At 41.9% G+C, this 20,548-nt stretch overlaps 1 protein-coding gene across 1 annotated transcript in view; it reads left to right on the top strand.

Moving 5' to 3' along the window:
- Positions 1–17,427, top strand: part of LOC123520199 (CAP-Gly domain-containing linker protein 3-like) — a 31,964-nt gene extending 14,537 nt beyond the window's left edge. Inside the window, 14 exon segments of the mRNA XM_045282258.1 lie at positions 6,500–6,762; positions 7,335–7,478; positions 8,234–8,447; positions 9,100–9,216; positions 11,750–11,882; positions 12,066–12,215; positions 12,565–12,799; positions 13,706–13,827; positions 14,068–14,214; positions 14,217–14,255; positions 14,748–15,000; positions 15,176–15,577; positions 15,779–15,957; positions 16,318–17,427. Of these exon segments, the coding sequence (XP_045138193.1) occupies positions 6,500–6,762; positions 7,335–7,478; positions 8,234–8,447; positions 9,100–9,216; positions 11,750–11,882; positions 12,066–12,215; positions 12,565–12,799; positions 13,706–13,827; positions 14,068–14,214; positions 14,217–14,255; positions 14,748–15,000; positions 15,176–15,577; positions 15,779–15,957; positions 16,318–16,538 (2,619 nt within the window). The 3' untranslated portion in view covers positions 16,539–17,427.
- Positions 17,428–20,548: the final 3,121 nt, after the last annotated feature.

Here is a 20,548-nt window from a genome sequence, read left to right as displayed (position 1 = left end):
CGCTGGACACACTGGTCACCGTGGCCCACTTTAGCGGTCACTGCAACCCGCGGCTCATGGTGCTGGACGTAACAACTGGATAATTTTTAGCGAGAAGGAACAGCGGGGATGAGAGGCGTGCCTAGTGCTGGCGACGGGTGATCTTTTTGTACCTTTCATTTTTAGTTGCTTTCATTTTTATTAGTTTATAAAACCGTTTTGTTATTTGCATCATCTCTTTCTTTAGTCATGCCACACACATGAATTCCTGCTTATTTTGCAAACTGCATTTCTAGTAGTGTTTCATCTTTCATCCGTCAGTTTTCTTTTTAAGTATTAAGGAAGCCGGCTAAGAGAACAATAATGAGACAAGGAAAGGAAAAGTATTAATTTGCTATTCCGGAAAAAATGCTGTATTTCTCCAATTATCCTCAATTTTTTTCACTCGCACCACTAGAGCTTCGTCACCACCATCTTTCTTGGGGGAATGAAAAAGGGCTGCTGCAGTGTTCGTGGGAAGAAGACTCAAGCGTCACCCAGCAAGCGCTTGGGAAAATTAACTCCGTGAAGTCGCAAGTCCAGGCATGGTTCGCTGGAAAAGTTCGTCTGAGACTGATTGTTAGTTCCGGCAAGTCTTCCCCGACAAGGTCGTCTGAAGGGTTAAAAGTGTCAGGGAAGTGGGGTGACCTTGAAGGACACTCGCTTCCTTCATATGCAATACGAGTCCGTCTCCCCTACAGGCTTAGGGAAAATCTCCTTCACGTTACACTCTATTTCCGATGCAATATACAGAGATATCATAAATTCGGTAGCTGAAAATATTTATACTACTACTACTACTACTACTACTACTACTACTAATACTGCTGCTACTACTACTACTACTACTACTACTACTACTACTACTACTACTACTACTACTACTACTACTACTACTACTACTACTACTACTACTACTAATAATAATAATAATAATAATAATAATAATAATAATACTGCTGCTGCTACACTACCACTATTACTACTACTACTACTACTACTACTACTACTACTACTACTGCTACTACTACCACCACCACTACTACCACTGCTACCACTACTACCACTACTACTACTACTACTACTACTACTACTACTACTACTACTACTACTACTACTACTACTACTACTACTACTAATAATAATAATAATAATAATAATAATAATAATAATACTGCTGCTGCTACGACTACTTCTACTAGTACTACTACTACTACTTACTACTACTACTACTACTACTACTACTACTACTACTACTACTACTACTACCGAATAAATGAGTAACACTTAATTTTTGCACTATAATATAATTTGTACTATAATTCCAATATGAGTACAAACACAAACCTATACGTCGTTAATATAAGATGTTACTTGTATTTTGGATTACTTTGATGTGCATATCCCGCGTCTTGTCCCGTAGAGATGGTGAATAAAGGAAAGACTGCTCGAGTTGTAAAGTTCACCATCCGAGATTTTTTTTTTTTTTTATCATTATTATGACAGAGCATTATTGTTTTGTTCTGTCTGGCCACGGGGTTGTTATCTGGTTGCTATCTGGTTGCTATCTGGTTGCTTTCACGTTCGTAAGTTTCTTGCCTCCCCTCTCCAGTGCATCATCCTCTTTCCCTGAGTCCTCAATCCTCGTCTCACTCCCTGCAACACGTGATTTCACCAGTTTCGTCTTACTCCTCCTTTTCCTCCTCCTCTTCATCTTCTTCCCCCTCATCTTTCTTTTCCTCTTCCTCTTCCTCAGCCTTCTCTCCCTTCTCTTTATCACCATAACCACCCAGTTTCTCCTTTTCTTCCTTGTCATTATCAGTAGCATCATTATAATCGTCATTCCATGCAAAGTAATAGTAGTAGTAGTAGTTGTTGTTGTTGTTGCTACTGCTGCTACTGTTGCTGTTGCTGTTATTTTTGTTATAGTTGTCGTCATCGCTGTTGTTACAATGATAGTAATAACATTCGTAGTGGCAGTCGTAGTATACACTTCTGTTCTTACTGTTGATATTTATAACGTGACTTGCTTTCCTCCCTGCAATCATAGCAAGCAACAGCTGAAAAAAAAGTCTCCCAAAAGGCAACAACAATACAAGGCTTATGACACTGCCAAGAAAACAACAATGACACCACTACAACCTGAGCGAGGAGAACCTAAGAACCGAGTACATAGCAGTGGTGGCAGTGCGCATCATGAGTAGCCACAGGTCAGCGCCCTCTACATGGTGTCGAATCTATACAACGCATCGACCCATAGCCAGAGAGAGAGAGAGAGAGAGAGAGAGAGTGTGTGTGTGTGTGTGTGTTCTAATATTCATCAGTTGTCCGTCACCCCCCAATACCTTTACCTTCCGTTACTTCCGCTACGTGCACACTCCTCCCGCGGGACATGATATGCTATTGTTGTCTTGTATTGCCACCATTCCTTGTTCCTCCCCACGACCCTCACCGCCACGTTGGACTCTTTTTAGCAAGATGTTTGTTACTGCGCCGTATGAACTCGTTGACTGATTCATTGGCTGACTGATTGGTTGGTTATTTGATTGGCTGATTAACTCATTGGTGGTTTACTGACTGACTGACCTAAAGGCGTTGTATCAGTGGTGTTTTTTTATAGCTGTGCAGGACAAAATTTAAAGCTTTCTTGTTGAAAGGTAATCAATTAAACACAATTCCATTTCATCCAGTTGATACAAAATCGTCATTCTCACAAGCATACTTCCTTAAACATTATTCATCAATACATTCCCATCGCACTGTGCTACTACTGACACAGCTGCCTTTGTCTTGTACACGCAGGGGGCAAAGTTCGCCTCATCGTTTCTGCTCTGAACATGAAGTTAAAGAAAGGAGTTTTTCATCTAGATTTCTTGAAGAGTAACAAGGATGACTCAGGCAATGTGTTTATGTGGGTAACAAAGTGGTTCCTACAATCTACCTCAGAATGCTAATAGTAGCGATATACTCTCTGAATTATCACATGTACACATCACCACTACTGTTATTTATACGTAAAGCTCCTACATATATACTACACGTACCAATTGCCTCCTTGCTGTCACTTTCCATCATAACACTATAGAGTTCGATTCAGATTATTCCTTTCACTGGGATATAGAGCACAGCACAACATTAAAAGCACGGAGTCAAATCTTTACCTGCATCTACAAGAAAAGGAATGGATCAAGAGAATAGTTTGATTTGCTTTTCATTATCTGGCCTCTATAACGTCATGGCAAAAAAATGCGCTAATAGTATGAGAGTATACCATCACGTATCCAAGTCAGCTGAAAAGGTCAACACACCAACCTTTTCCTCGCCACCCACTCTCAGTCTGCGAAAAACAACCTTCCCCTATGAGTTGCTGAACACTGACTACTACAATATTCCCTTCCCAGCAAGGTTCATGAGGGAGTAGCGTGCCTGACAGAACTGGCCTTTGTTTCATATTATACCCTCCGTGAATAAGAAACCCAGAAACCATCACCGGTATGTATTTGTAAGGATGTCCATTGCGTCCTGTGTTAGTTGTTTTGTTAGTGGAGAGCAGTGGAAAGGGAGGTGGTGGAAACAGGTAGGGGAGGAGAGGGGCGAGAAATTGTGGTGGGAATGTGGAAGGGAGCGGAGGTGTAGTGTGATGTGGAGTTGTGTGGCGTGGTCAAGAAACGTCGCGTGACACCGTGGGAGAAACGCGGCTCTCTGAGGAGGAGGAGGAGGAGGAGGAGGAGGAGGAGGAGGAAGGAGAAGGAGAAGAAGGAATAAGAGCAAGGAGAGGAGGAGAAGAAAGAAGAGGAGGGGAACAAAATCATTTGATGTGGAAGAACTTAAGGTGATAGGAAGAAAAGAAGGGAAAACAAACTAGATGATAAAGTAAGGAATCTAGGGAGGAGGAGAAAATTCTTTGATGATGATGAGGAGGTACATTATTAAATGAAAGGGAAGTATTGTGAATATTTAGGAGGGAAAATAATAACAGAGGAAGAGGAAGAGAAATAGAGTGGAAATTATACAAGAAAGATTTCAAGATTGAAGGGGAAGATTTTATGATAATGATGATGATAGTGATTAGAAAAGCAATGTGAAAGGAAAGTAGAGAGAGAGAGAGAGAGAGAGAGAGAGAGAGAGAGAGAGAGAGAGAGAGAGAGAGAGAGAGAGAGAGAGAGAACTAAAGATGAAAGGTCAAATATATGCTGGATCATTTGAATGAGGAAAACCATGCAAGGAAACATGGGTATTAACGAAGATGGAGGAAAGAGGAAAGCATGAATGTGGTAAGAAGAAAATGAGGAAGAAAAGGAGGAAGGAAAATAAGAGAAAAATCGATGTGATGTGGAGGAAAAAGAGCAACACGCAGTAAGCTTTGGCGAACCAGACAATAAAGAAAGCCTGGGTGACAGTCTTGATGACTGACGGAATGGAAGACTGCGCTGTATATATGATAGTTGGTGGTGGGGGGGGTGACAATTGTAGCAATGAAGAAAAAAAAGAAGAAAGAGAATAATAAGAATAAGAAAGAAAGAAAGAAAGAAAGAAAAAAGAAATAGAAGAAGAAAAGAGGATAAGAAACCGTAAACTAACACTAATAGTAACAACAGCACCACCACAAACAACAACGACAACAACAACAACAACAACAACAACAACAACAACAACAACAACAATAACATGAGAACAGTAACAATGAGGCTTAATTAATTTGAATAGATAAATAAAAACAGTAAATAAATTGTTGCAATTGATAGTTATGGAAAAAAAAGAATAAGAAAAAGAAGAAAGAAAACAGAAGAAGAAGAAGAAGAAGAAGAAGAAGATCTAAGTGAAACGCACCACCTAGATTCTTAGAAAAATATAATGACGAAAAAAAAGAATCATCAAAACTTTCGTGCCTCGTTAGAGATTTATAGGAGGGTCTCGATCGATTTGCTGCAGTGCGGACCTCAGTGTGTGTGTGTGTGTGTGTGTGTGTGTGTGTGTGTGTGTTTAACTCGGTGTGGGGTTCAAGGCCTGAGCGACATGTGTGTGGTCTTGTTATATATTCATCCATCCTTTTCTCCAATCAATTTTTTATTTTCTTAACCATTTCAAATATCTGTTCACTTTTTTTTCTTTTATGGGGAAGCTTTCTCAACTTGCTCGTGTGTGTGTGTGTGTGTGTGTGTGTGTGTGTGTGTGTGTGTGTGTGTGTGTGTATGCGTGTTTCTGTATTTGACATTATTGCGGTCCCTGTGCGTGAGTAAGGGTAGCACACTTACCGTTCGCCTCATTCCCTCTGTTATCTTCCCACGTGCGTCGCCAAGGTGACCACCACCACCACCACCACCCCTCGGGCAGGAAGTAGCGTCTTCCCCCCTCCCTCCCTTCTGCTCTCGTTATTTATTTTTTTTTCTCTCTCTCCCTCCTCGCCTTCCTCTGTGTCTTTCCAGCACCGTTATCTGAACCCCCATCGGCCCGCACCGCTTGCCCAGACAGCCAGACCCTTGCTAGGAGCCCGAGACAGCAGTAATCTTATTGCTAGGGGCTATTGGGTTCTCGCCTTGCCATTGCACCTGCGCGTGCGTCCTGCCTCATGCACCACCTTCGCCCCTTCTCTCTTCACAGTTTACATGATTTAGAAAGAAATGCTTCGTAGTATTTATAAATAACAAATACCTTTACATTGCAATACTTGCGCATATGTGTTTAGAATTGGCGGCATGTGACTCACCCGTACGTGCTTAAATAAATCCCTGTGATTCTTAGTGAAGCAAATATCCGTGACAGAACACAGCTAATAAAGGTGATGTGGGGAGGTAACGGGAAGAGTCAGAAGGCTCTGTACGAATGTAGCTTTTGGTTATAACCTTTGATGAACTCGGACTGTTTAGAATTTCATCTTGACCTAAGGTGATCTACTAAATCACAACGAATGGCACTGGTCATATCCATAAATTCGTATAGTAGTTCACTTTATAAACGTAAAACAAACAGACAGACGAAAGTGGAGTGTTTAACAGTATCGATGTTATATTAGCTGCGGTTTACAGCCAGTATACCGAAGAAACAAGGGAATGCGGTCATCGAAATTACCTAATTATAACAATAGTCCGGTTGACGAGTCATGTTGTTAGGCTCAGCAAAACTACTCATCAGTTATGTTGTGTGAATGAGTGTTTCAAGCGAGGCTCTCGACGAGTTTCATTGGTTATGAAACTCATGTCACAGAGATGTTATTGTGGGAGAGAGAGAGAGAGAGAGAGAGAGAGAGAGAGAGAGAGAGAGAGAGAGAGAGAGAGAGAGAGATGCAATAAATTTTCACAGCCGCACTAAAACCCCCATAACAACAACAACAACAACAACAACAAAACAACAACCATTCATCCTCCACCTCTCCACCACAAACAGCCTCCTCAGGGGTCAACGCTGGTATAGTGCTCTTCCTTTGCATTCCTTCATGTCTTCCATCTTTAGACTAATTCCCTTAACATTTCTCACCACACAGGGAAAAGAGACGGTGATGGTAGTGGTGAGCGTGGGGGAGTGTGCCCAGGAAGGCGGGGGGAGAGGAAAGAAAGAAGGAGGTAGAGTGAGAGAAGATGGGAAGGGAGGTATGCCAGCCCCTTCACTGGTCCATTACCCAGTTCACAAGTGCCCAGGTAAGGGGGACTACCCGCCAGGCTACGACAGTGACTCCGGGAACAGTGACCACAGCAGCAGCGGGCGTGGTAGCGGAGGCAGTGACCTGGGCAGTGAGCTGGACCACCGGTAAGTCAGGTTGGTCTGTGTGGCAATGAATGATAAATGTAAGTAACGATTGCAGAAAGTATTCGCTTATGACTTGCTAATAAATGAATGCTAAAACCAAATTTGGAATCTGTCTGAGTATTGAATTAGTAAGTGTTTTTTTTCTCTCTCTCTCTCTCTCTCTCTCTCTCTCTCTCTCTCTCTCTCTCTCTCTCTCTCTCTCTCTCTCTCTCTCTCTCTCTCTCTCTCTCTCTCTCTCTCTCTCTCTCTCTTCTTCTTCTTCTTCTTCTTCTTCTTCTTCTTCTTCTTCTTCTTCTTCTTCTTCTTCTTTAATTTTAATTTTTTTGTGTTGTTATGTGGAGAGAGAATGTGAATCAGGAACAACACAATGAATTATCAGTTAACTAATCCCAGTATTTACTTTAAGGACAGAATTAATGTTCCATGGTCAGGAAAATCACTTGACGACACGAATGTACTAGGTTACTTAACTCTCTCTCTCTCTCTCTCTCTCTCTCTCTCTCTCTCTCTCTCTCTCTCTCTCTCTCTCTCTCTCTCTCTCTTTCTGCATATGTTTATGGGCGTGGATGCAGCGATGGTTCCCGCCTGGAAGACAGCGGCAGGTACAGTGCTGACGGAGAGGAGGAGCCCCGCCACCACCACTCCCCACAACCTGCCTCTCACGCTCCCGCCCCGGCTCAGAGCAAAACAGAGGTCGACACCCATCCATCCGACAGGTATGCTGGCTAAGGTGGATGGGTGGATGGAGTGTGTGTGTGTGTGTGTGTGTGTGTGTGTGTGTGTGTGTGAAATCGTATCTTTTGCCGTATGTTTGTAACTTTTTTTATTTATACTTTGCGACGCACTTTGCTGTGGATAGAATATACTGCTCAATCTTATAATTACGTGTATGAGTAAACGAGAAGTGATGATGATGGCGGTGCGGGCGATAAGTTGTTGCGAGGCGTGTTAACTTAATGAACACCTGAAGTAAAACTGATCTTGTGTCGTCTAATCTGTACGGGGTGTGGCTGGTGTGTACACATAGGAAGTACAAGTGTAAGCAGGTGTGGTTCAGTGTACGCATAAAGTAGAGCATATTGATAAAAGCTTTCAGAAATTATCATGGAGACTCACTACCAGAAAATCATGGAATGATAAGCAGGAGATTCAAGACTTTACTTGGCATTGCGCTTGGTAGCCAAACAGCAACATACCTTCCAGCACTTACAAAACCGTTTGGGAAAATATTTCAACGATCTTGTCAAAGAGACAGGTCACTGTCGTAGGAGACTCATCTCAGCACCACTTTCTTGATCCTACGATGGTATGAAAAAACAGTTTGAAGGATTAAAAGTGACATGCAATAAGAGAAAGGAAATTACATTACATTTTAGTAGGAGAGCATTAAGTGAGGCTGTTCAATGTATGGAAAAGGAGGAGCTGAACTCATGTGATCAAAGCCTCCTGAATAAATCTGTTGTTGTTGCAGACCACATCAGCGCAGCGTGCCCGTGACTCATCCACCTGTGGATGCGCCCCTCTGCGGCCACTGCGCCCGCCGGAACCTCTCCTTCTTCGACCCAGATTGCGGTGGCTGTGATGGCCTCCTGCGGCGCCCTTCCATCACGCCCGCCCACCTTTTCGCCATCATGAGGCAGTGGGTCCCACAGGTGCAGCAGAACATCCACCACTTCGTGCGACAGGCGAGTTCAATACAAGTGAATTTGAATATCAAACAGTAACAGATCTTTACGCCATAACGAGGTTGTTTAGGTTAGCTCCACTATTGTACATCGACTAATATAAAAGAAGAAATAGCTACAGTATTATAAAGAAAGAAAATCTCCGGCATCTCTTGCTTGTGGAGAGAGGGCATAAATATTTGTTTGTAAGGTAATGAGTTGCATTAAATATGAATATTAAATAATCATGAATGCTGACAAACAGACAGACAGACAATGTAATAAATGATCACTCATTCAGAGAAAGGTAGGCTGGTACACATAGAAACACACACTCAGATAAGCTGACAACCACTCAGAAGTGTATGTAGCATAGAACAGCAGACAAGGAAATAAACAGTATTATGAAAAAGGCAGATAGACAAATAGATGGGCAGATAAAAAGACATTGAAATGAAAAGAAATACGTATTTTTAGTAGCAGTTGTAATGTAGTAGTAGTAGTAGTAGTAGTAGTAGTAGTAGTAGTAGTAGTAGTAGTAATAGTAGTAGTAGTAGTAGAAGTAGTAACAGCACCAGCAGCAGCAACAGTAATGGTGTAACAAGAGATTAAAAGATGAAAAGAGTAAGGCATTTGCGTTTCTTTAGAAGTCTTACCTGGCGTTCTTCCTTAGGCTCTGGAGCTCGGGTGTCATGTGGACGACCGCGACGCTCTCACAGACATGACGCTGCTCCACTACGCTGTGAAGGCAGGCAGCAATGGTGTGGGGGATCAGGACACCGCCCTGCAGGTACTGTGTGTGTGTGTGTGTGTGTGTGTGTGTGTGTGTGTGTGTGTGTGTGTGTGTTTACCGTTTTACTGATATGTTCGTTGTTTGTGAACACTCAGAACACCGTAAAGAAATTATTATTTTGTTTATGAACACATATAAACAAAAAAGAGACAATGGAAACATATATTTTTTCTAGGAAATTAAGCAATCTAAAGCTATAGTAATGAAAAATAAAGATATAGAAATGTCAAAAAATTGTAGGCGATTATGGGAAATCAGTCTATCAGCGAAAGAATTAAACTACAAGCATCACGAACTGCGGGATTGTGCGCAACACGTGACGCTTGCATGGGAGTGGCTGGTGGTGGCAGGAAGTGTGGAAATGTTGCGTCCACACATGAAACTCCCGTCCCTCCCTGCGGCACTGAATTGAGAGAGAAATCTAAAAATAAAAGAGAGAAATCTAGAGAGAGAGAAAAAAATCCCGAAGTAGCTGAGTGGCGTTATTAGGTTGTGAAAGGAGTGTTGTGGCTGACGCTTGGGTGAGATGAGGTGGAGAAATGATGGCAGTGACGGTGATGATGATGATTTTACGGCACTGAGCGAGGAAAGATGCGATTAAGATGCGGAACACGACTAGTAAAGTTGGTTTCATCAGTTTTTTTTTCTTCTTCTTTTCTCCGCACTTGAATTAAAAAAAAGTAACGAGTGGATTACACAAGCCATGATGTTGCTAAGAATTGACGATTCTTAATTTTTTTCTGTAAATGAACAACGAAGATATACGTTTATTTCATCGATAGAAAGATTGATTATTAATAGGTATATATATGTTGATAAGTAGATAAACAGGTAGATAGATGGGCAGACAGACATACAGACAGACAGACATAGACAAACACGCAGGTGTTTAGGTTGGTAAACAGACAGACATGCAGAAAGATTAATAAATAGATAGATAGACAAACAGACAGATAGACGAACGAGTAGGCAGGCACACAAACAGGCAGGAAGACAGACAGACAGGCAGGTAGATGCAGTTACATAGACGAATAGATAAACGTACAGACAAACAAAGACACGTAGACAGACAAACAGACAGACAAATATAAGAAATGTTCATCAATTCAAATTTTGAATAGTTCAAGCAAACGTTGTGATGCAAAAATTATATAATAACTAGTAGGTACATCCAGAGATATTTCTCTTCTCATAAGTTTAGGAAAACACCAACATATCCGGTCACTTTAAAGCGAGACTGCACAACACCAGCCCCTCCCCTATTATCATGTGTTCATAGCTCCGGGAGGCCATGGATAATCGCAGATGAGACAGGGAAAAGATAGAAAGACTTAATAAGATAGAAGAGAGGTAGAGGCACTTAAAGGGGGAAGAAATAAGATAGAAAAAATATAGAAACACTTGAGGAGGAAGAAATTAGACAGAGAAAAGATAGAAACACTTGTTGGGGGAAGAAATAAGACAAAAAAAAATTAGAGCACTTAATGGAGAAATAATAAGAGAGAAAAATTATAGAAATACTTAATGGGCAGAAGTAAGGCAGAGAAACAATTAATGGGTAGAAATAAGACAGAGAAACACTTTATTGGGGAAAATATGATACAGAAAAAAAAGATAGAAACACTTCAAGAGGGAAATAATGTTTGAGTTTCTTGCCTCATGTGGAATAAGTGACTAACAGAGAGAGAGAGAGAGAGAGAGAGAGAGAGAGAGAGAGAGAGAGAGAGAGAGAGAGAGAGAGAGATAAGAAAGTAGAGTGAAGGTAGACCAGGTAGTAGTTATCCAGGCAGTAATCTGAGGGGATGGGAAGGTGCACTCACGCTCCCCCACGGCTTTCACAACACCTCGGTGCGTGTCTTGAGAAATGCTGCTGGAGTGTAAGAGATCAATTACACCACAGAACGCTTGGATGTTGTTCCCCTCTGCGGTCGTGTTTGTGGCGCGGTGCTGGTGGTATACTGATGCAACACTGGGATGGAGGAGAGACACACACAGGAATAAGAGGAAGAGAAGGAGGAGGAAGAGGAGGATGTTAACGAACACACGGATACACGGCGCAGGCATACACACACACACACACACACACACACACACACACACACACACACACACACAAAAAAAAAAAAAAAAAAAATTATGGTAAAAAAAATTAATAAATAAAACTTTTTAACTTTCTATCGCTCATATTCCATGAAATGATGATGATGATGAAAGACTTCAAGGAGAGAAAGAAAAAATTGTAATAGTATAAAAAAAAAAAATCTGTGTTAATGACAAAACTGAGAGGAAAAAATTGTCATGGTGACAATAGTTGGCATGTCTCGTGAGTGCTTTATTTATTGATTGATTGATTGATTGATTTGTTTATTTACTTATTCATTTATCTGTTATTGTTCCTGCTATCTATTCACTAATACTTCTACTCTGCTTCTACTTGTCTCCTCCGCTATTCTTCTATTTCTCCTCTTCTTCTTCTCTAGTGTACCTCAAATCCTCTTCGCCGTGCCCATAAGCTCTGTGTGTGTCTCAGGTGGTGAAGGAGCTGCTGAGGGCCGGAGCCGACTTGCACCAGCGCTGTCGGTGGACCCACATGACGGCTTTGCACTACGCCGCCTACTTCGACGTGGCACCTGTTTTGCATTTACTGCTGCGTGATCCCATGGGTGAGCTGTCCCTATCCTCTCTCTCTCTCTCTCTCTCTCTCTCTCTCTCTCTTACATAGTTATATGTTTTAGTATACAATTTACATGTTCGGTTACGTCACTCTGCACGGGCCATTATTAGAATGGATAGATAGTTCAGATAATGCAGGCAACTCTCTGTGATCTTGGCGTGACTGGCTGCAGGCGTGTGTGTGAACGACGCCTGCCTGGAGTACTCCGGAGGCACACCGCTGCATATCGCCGCCGCCAATCTGTGTTTAGCTGCCGTGAGGGTGTTGCTGCACCATGGCGCCTTGCCCACCCTCACCGACACCCAGGGTCGCACACCCTTCCGTGAGTCTCTCACCAGTCCCACCCACCCACCCACACACACACACACACACACACACACACGTATATTGTACTCCATACATGCATGCAATGTGAGCAAAGAACATTGATAGATGGCAGACCAATACAGGACAATTGAGCACGGATATAAAAACGGAACAATACAATCTCAACTTGAATTCTGAATACTACAATAATACATCACTAAGTCATGTTATCACATTTAAGTGTCCAAACCTACAGTTTTATGCAAGTTTACTTTTGAAAGGTTAAGAATGTAAGTACATGTAGAACATAGAAAATTTCTCTTCCCTCGACTGCTTAATGATTTCCTGCCCTGTCATCCCCTCAGAGTGCATCCCCACCCCTGAGCAGTACGAGCTGGTGCCTGACGTGCAGGAGGTCATAAGTTGTCTTCGCAGCCTTCTCTCCCCATCGGCTTCCCACGCCCACACGCACGCCTCTCACGCTTACCCCGCCCACAGCAACACAGGCCAGGGCTCCTCTGGCAAGGCGGTGCTGAAGGCCATGGGGCTGAAGCTCGGTGACCGCGTGCTGGTGAGCGGCGTGAAGACTGGTGTGCTGAGGTAAGTGGCTGGTCTGGCGGTGATGAGTGTGTGCCGAGTGATTGTAGTACATATACACTTGAAGGGTGACCTGATGGTGTTCATGAAGGATGGAGGCTGAGGGGTGAGTAGGGTAATGCTTTTGCTCAAGACATTGCGTAAGAGCAGCAAACAGGGGAAGACAACATGCCTACAGGGGTATACGTGGCTGTCTCTATATATGAAACATACTTATCTCCATCACCATCCATGATTTAACATAATCTTCTGTTAAGGCTCCTTATTGACCCGGCACTAATACTGACTGATTACTGAGTCTATTTACGAACCATTGTCTTTCTATCTTTATTTTTTTTCTTCTAACTTCATTAGGCATGAGCACGTTACTTCGAGTCACGGCTCAATTACCAACCTAAAAGAATTTGCTCTTATAATCTTTGTTACAACCCTTATACCACTTCAATACTTATATCGGATCCTCTCTTAAGCTGCACATGACAAGAATTCCATTAATGCACACACCTACAAGATTTATTTTATCAAAGCCACCAGTCATCAGCATGTCATGATATAGTTTTAATTGTGTAGGGTTGATAGGAGTGACTCGCGATATGGAGGATATCACACATATATCAGTTATTGTGACGCTGCTTCATCCAGTCAGCGTCACATTTTCTGTGGCAGCTGCGTAGGGATGTAGTACAGTATACTAATTGTACGTACATGGCAATCACAACATCTAATGACAACTTGTTCCTTAAGGGTTTTACTGAGATACCAAGAGAACTTTAAAACCAATCATTTGATCTATGAAACAGAGATACTGATCGCCTGACATTACTTTCTGACTGCTGCTACTTGCACCATCTCCATTCTCGTCTTCTTTCTCTCTTGAAGCACTTCCTTTATTCGTCCCTTCCCTGCCAGGTTTGTGGGCACCACGGAATTCTCGACGGGACTGTGGGCGGGAGTGGAGTTAGAGACGCCCACTGGACGTCATAACGGCACTGTCAAGGGCGTCATGTACTTCCGCTGTGCCAAGAACTACGGTGTGTGTGTGTGTGTGTGTGTGTGTGTGTGTGTGTGTGTGTGTGTGTGTGTGTGTGTGTGTTTGTGTGTGTGGCTGTGTGTGTGACTCGTTCCTACAGTTACAAACTTTTCATTATCTTGTCCTATTACACTTTTCAATGAATGTTAAATTGCAATAGTATCATTTCCTGACTTGCAGTATAGTACCTACATAGATTGTAATCAATTCAATAATCTACATCAATCAATCTACCACTCAGGAATCTTTGTGCCCATGAACCGCCTGACGAAGATCCCTCATGTGGGCGGGGGACGACAGGGACGGTCCACTTCACAGGCCCACAGGCAACACTCCCGTACAGCCTCGCGCCGCTCCGCCTCGCTGCCACCGGGGCGAGTCAACCATGGCGCGTGGACGTCTCCCAAGTGGCATCTAAGGTGGCACAGGGTGAGTGGGGTGCTGAAGGTCTTGGGAATGAGGGACTGTGAAGCATGGGGCGGTATTGTTATATATGTAGATGTCATACAGATAGAGAGAAAGCCGTGTGAAATCTATACAGTACATATTGAAGATAAAGATACAAAATTGCGTGATGTATGTTTTGGTGATGCATATACTGCTTAATTTTTTTTTTTAAATTATTGCATTTCTAAATTGCCTGATCGTTTAAAATCAGAAGTCATATACATGGAATGGAAACATTTTGAAGTTGTCTTTTTTTTTTTATAGCGTTTCTACACAAGGATAAAAATCAGTAGAATGAATAAATAGATGAATAATTGCACCAATAGATTACACCAGAAGATAGCTAAGCTCCTCATGACACTGAATTTAACCGCTTATTACCTCCACAAGTTATTTTTCTCTAGGTCTGTAATTCATCTTTCATTTAGCCATCCAAATCCCTCACAACGATTCAGTTCTACAACTCTCCGGCAGACATCCGCGACACCACCCGCAAGATCGTGCTGGGTGACCGAGTATTCGTGGACATGGGCCTGGGGAGCGGCTCAGCAAGGGTTGTCACCGGTACTGTCAAATTCACTGGCGCAGTCCACTTCGCCTCTGGATTCTGGGTAGGTGTTGAGCTGGACGTTCCCCGAGGCACCAATGACGGCTCGGTCAACGGCACCAAGTACTTTGTGTGTAGACCACATCACGGTATCTTCGCGGCGCCCTCCAGAATTATCAAGTGAGTATTGGCGTTGCTACTCTCATTGGAGATGTGCTTGGATGTTATTATAGTACCAGTAGTAGTAGTAGTGGTGGTGGTGGTGGTGGCGATGATTATTGTTGTTGTTGTCGTTGTAATATCTTGGAATACCTCGTTTGTAGTGTGTGGCTCTATCTTCTCCCATTTCCTTCAGGACTACCAGTGACAGGACGTCGGGCTGCCCTTCAGAGTTCCTCCAGGACGCCCAGTCTTTCTTAAACCACAGCCGCCACTCCCTCTCTTCCCACCACAGCTCGGCCCACGCCCTCCACCTGGCCGCCAGCGGACCCCTCAGCCTGGGTTACTCTACGACTTTTGCAAGTCATGACATCCAGGGCCCCAGGAGTCTCGGGTGGGGCGGGTCTATAGAGGCGACGTCATCTATAGCTAATCTAGGCCCTGAATGCCACGACTCATGCTGCACCACTTGCTCTACCTCCCAACACCTGCTGGAAACGAGTGGTCCTGCGTCCCTCAAAGTTACACAGACGCTGAAGCCGGCCATCTATCCAGCCAACACCACCATGACCAGCCTGAACAGGTCCTTCTCCGCCAGGTGAGCTGACAGTCACCGTCAACGCCTCGAGCCACATCCATATCGATATCAACAATCCTCACGTTCATATAACTAATTCAGTTCTCTTTTCCTCAAACCATATTTTTTTCTTCACTCATACTCATTCACAAGTAGCCAAAATCAGTCCTGTTAAGGCGAGAAAGTGTTTTCCATCTAACAGTTCATCCCATCTCGTGACAGATATGTCACATCACGTCAGCGTCAAGAGGAACTTGAGCGCATGGCGGAAGAACGGCGTCGGCAACAAGTCTGGTGTGACCCACCTATACTTCAGGCAACTCCAAGAGCCCAACGGAAGAAACGTGAAAACCAGCATTGGCTTGAGGTGGGCCATAACGTCTTCTACAAGAACATCGTCGGTAAGTAATGGTCCAATAATGGGATCAGTGACGGCTCTTTCTTCATTCCTTACTAACGGCGTTATATGTGGTTGTTGTTACAGCATCACGAAATGAGTCAGTCAATCAGTCAGTCAGGTGTTCCTCATTTCTCGTTAACTGAAGTACCACAGGATTCTTGGTCTGTTACTGCAGCCTATTAACCATATGTTGTTTTGTGACTTTTTTTCATTATTTGTTTATTTCCCTGATGTGTCTGTATATAGGACATTGCTGTACTGTAAAATGACTTTAGACAAATCTGGGATTTACATGACGAATTTTGATGGCACAGCACCTCCCGTTCCACAACGCTGTGTTTATTTCCCCTCCACCCCCCAGGCGTCATAAAATACATCGGCAAGGTGGACTTTGAGGAGGGCGTGTGGCTGGGCGTGGAGCTGCGGGCGCCCAAAGGAAAACATGACGGCACCGTAAATGGCCGCCGGTACTTCAGTTGTCGCCCTCGTCACGGCATCATGGTGAGGCCCAACAAGGTGTATGTGAGAGGCATCAACGGCGCCAAGCTGGTGAAGCCCGAGGAGGAGGACGAGGAGCAGTGATGGAGACGTGGACAAGCAGAGAAACTTGGAGGCGTATCATAATAAAACTTACAGCTTATGTGTGAGTCAGTAGGTTTACATGGTAACAGGGTTCCTTCACTCTTGTAATTTCACTGCAAGTATTTCTTACAATTTCTTTACTGATTTATTTTTTAATTATTATTTATTTTATTTATTTTTATTTTATTTTATTCTATTTACTTATTTATTTTATTATTATAATTTTTGTTTCATAAGCTAAGTAGCTAGCCTCTCAGAAGCTGGTGAAGAAACAGTCAATTTGACTCACTATACATGTCACTCACCTGCTTGGCATCATTGTACATAGAGTTTTGGAATTTTAATCAAAATAGTATTCTTGCTTGAAATCAGTTACTCTTGATAAGAAAAATAGTTATTTATGTACGTGTGTTATTTATTCAAGAGATTCTTGTTGTCAATGTGATCATTTATTATGATGTGAACCAGCATGGCAAACGCAACACAGCACAAGGTTTACGAAATGCTTTATAAATAATTTGGTCACTGCACTTTGGGACCCTTGCACAAAGGTAAAGGGCGTAGGAAAATGCGTGAGAAAGAGGTGTAGGGCAGCACAGCTACCGGTCAAGGGGCACAAACGGTTTATCTAGTCGTAGACTGGATTTTGGTGTACAGTTGTTTCAGTTGTTTGTCCATAGCTTCATATTAGCTTTTGTTCAAACAATAATGATTGAGTGCACGAAGCCTCCGGAAGCACACACTGGCCGACTCTGCTGGTCCAGAGGCGCCGGGTGTGACAGGACCAGGAGGGACTGGGCGGGCTCAAGCTCTGCACCGAGTCTTATTTCCATATCCTCGAAGTAAGTTTCAGGTAAACAATGAGCAAATTATATATATATATATATATATATATATATATATATATATATATATATATATATATATATATATATATATATATATATATATATATATATATATATATATATATATATATACACGAGCTGTCACGGCTCACGTATCATTTTATCCCACCTGTAATCCCAGAAACGCGAAGTGCAATATTTTATTACAAGAGTCTAGTTTTAATATCCTTCCAAACTTGTTTCACATAAACATTTTTTTATGCTTTTGACGTGACTACCATGGACTTACAAATGTGAGAATAAACATATTAATCTAGTGTGTGTGTGTGTGTGTGTGTGTGTGTGTGTGTATTTACCTAGTTGTATTGTACAGGGTTCGAGCAGGACTCAGTGTCCTGTCTCCATATCTCCATATCTCATTTTTCTTTAAAGTTATGCACATTATGTGCTGCAACAACTTCATCGTTCAAAGCATTCCACTTTTCCACCGTTCTATGTGGAAAACTGTATTTTCCAATATCCTTCACACATTGGTGGTGGATCAACCAGCAACTAAACACGGGATACTGCATATCATGTTCTGCTGTTGAGAGGTTCAGTGTCTAGCTCGTCTGGCTTTGAAGCTACCTACGGGCCGCTGCTATTCGAGAATCTGACTAAACCCGGGGAAGCCGACCACAACTCACTCTCCACTATTTCCTACTAGATACTACGAATATTTGCACGCAGGTGGACGAATCCTTGAGGAAACAGGTAAACTATGAAACGTGGATGTCACAGTGGCCCTGTGAAATGGGATACGGCCAATCAGACTGAGATGGGGATCGAAGCGAAAACTATAATGGCGTGCGCGACACACGATGTATTTGACATAAAAAAAGACAGTGTGCTATTAGCTATCTGACTGAAAAATAAGTTTTATTTTTCTTCTTACAAGGCTAACTTGGCATACGGCAAACTCATCCTTGTAAATATAAAGTTGATCTTTTTTTTTTTTTGTGTGTGTGTGTATTTGTTGGTATTTGTAATTGCTAAACACAATGTCATGCATTTATAGTTAGCTATGTGTTTATTACATTTTATGCGAAGAAAAGAAAACATAATATTGACGTTTTCAAGACAAGATCTCCGCGAGGGAAGGGTCTGAATGTTCTCCACTTTGGAAGTCGATATTATTATTCATTTCTTCCTCTAGTTAACGGAAGTGGTAAAAATTTACATGAGATGCTTCCATCACCAAATATGGCCGTTTGTCTGTTTACATCTTTTTAAAAAATGCGAAATTCGGTGTATTTTGTTATCCCTAAACAAGTAAACCAAAACAAACTTAATCTAAGCTAACCTAATCCCAAAACTGACTTAACCTAACCTAATTTAACCAAGCCTAAACCTATTATAACTCTTTTTGGCGCGATGTGATTTTCAAAACCATCAATATGAGTCAATAATAGCCGCGCACGAGAACATAATCTCGTAAACGTGAAATACAGTGAGTATACTACCACAACATGCAGTACTAGTCGTGTCATGCGCTACTGACAAGAATTAATAATAGTTAAACATTAACCGCAGAAGCAAGTGAAAGGTATACAGCATTGTTGATCGACTTAATTTGGGATTAAAGCGTAGTCTTAACCAGATGAGCGAAATTTTGGAAGTTCTATATAGAGCATGGGCTCAAGAGCAAGTTAGGTCGTGCACACATGAAATATAATTTTTCAGATTGAAAATAAAGGTAAAGCAGGAGAGAACAAAAAAGTCAGTTGCCTCAGACTTGGGAAAAGTGAAGACAGGGATGAAGTTTGAAACAGGAAATGTGGTGTTCCACAAAATTTATTTTAGATATATGACCGTGAATGTTACAGAAGTTGATGAAAAATTGAGGGTGGTGTCCTATCTATTCTATTTATTTTATTTTATTTATTCATTTATCTATTTGTTACTTCTATTTGGTGCAAAAATGACCCAAAGCTCTTTTATAAGTATGTTAATGGGAAAGTAAAAAAAAAAAAAAAAAAAAAAAAAGAGCAGACGATAGATAGATTAAAAGTTGATAATGTCATATACAAGGATGCAAGATCACAGCCAGAAATAATGAATAGGTGCTTTCAATCGATGTTCATCATAGAAAACAAGTTTGAAGGGACACAAACAGGTCACAGGGTCAAGGAAACGAGAAAGATCCATGCAGAAGTCGGAAAAATCAGGATGATTATGAAAACCTTGAATGTGAATAAGACTCAAGAACCGGATGGGGGTGTCAAATTGGATATTGAGGGAATGTCATTACCAGCTGGCAGAGATATTACATAACATCATAGTATGTTGTTCTAAAGAAGGAAAAGTCTCTCTAGACTGGAAAAGGGCAAATATTGTTCCATTTTTTAAGGAAGGTAACAAAGAAGAACCAATGAACTACAGACCAGTGTCCCTAACAAATGTGGTTGTAAAAAATTGCTGGAAAAAATAGTTAAAGACAGATGGATGCAACAGCTGTATGGAAGAGTCACATACAATAACTGGAAGACAATTTGGCTTCAGAAGTGGAAGATCTTATGTCACAAACTTATTGAGCTTCCACAGTAGAACAATAGATATAATTCAGGAGAGGGACGGATGGGCAGACTGTGTCTACCTGAATCTAAAAGAAAGCTTTTGCTAAAGTACCACATCAAAGATTGCTATGGAAAATTAAAAACATGCATAGGTGGTTTAAAGAAAAAAGGACTGGATTGGATAGCAGACTTCTTAGAGGACAGGGAAGTGAAAACAATGATAAAAGGTGAGGAATCAATATGGGGTTAGAGTTATGAGTGGAGTTCCACAAGAAACGGTTCTGACCCCTATAATGTTCATAGTGTATATCAGTGATATGATTGATGAGGTGGACAGTTATATATAAGCTTCTTTACAGATGACGCAGTTACTGAAACGAGTGGAAAATTACTTGTATTGTGAAACGCTACAGAAAGACTTGAATAAGATACACGATTAGAGCAAGAAATGGAAAATGGAATTTAATGCAAAAAAAAGTGCAAAGTGGTGGGACTAGGGAAAAGCAATAGAAGACAAGAGATCTTACACTTTAGGAGGGGTAGAATTCAGAAAACAAAAGAGGAGAAAGACCTTGGTATTATAATGAATGACATTTTATCACCAGAA

This window comes from Portunus trituberculatus, chromosome 46 (genome assembly GCF_017591435.1).
Source record: "Portunus trituberculatus isolate SZX2019 chromosome 46, ASM1759143v1, whole genome shotgun sequence".
NCBI lineage: Eukaryota > Metazoa > Arthropoda > Malacostraca > Decapoda > Portunidae > Portunus > Portunus trituberculatus.
The sequence above is the reverse complement of the archived record's forward strand: the minus strand, read 5'-3'. Positions and strand labels throughout refer to the sequence as shown.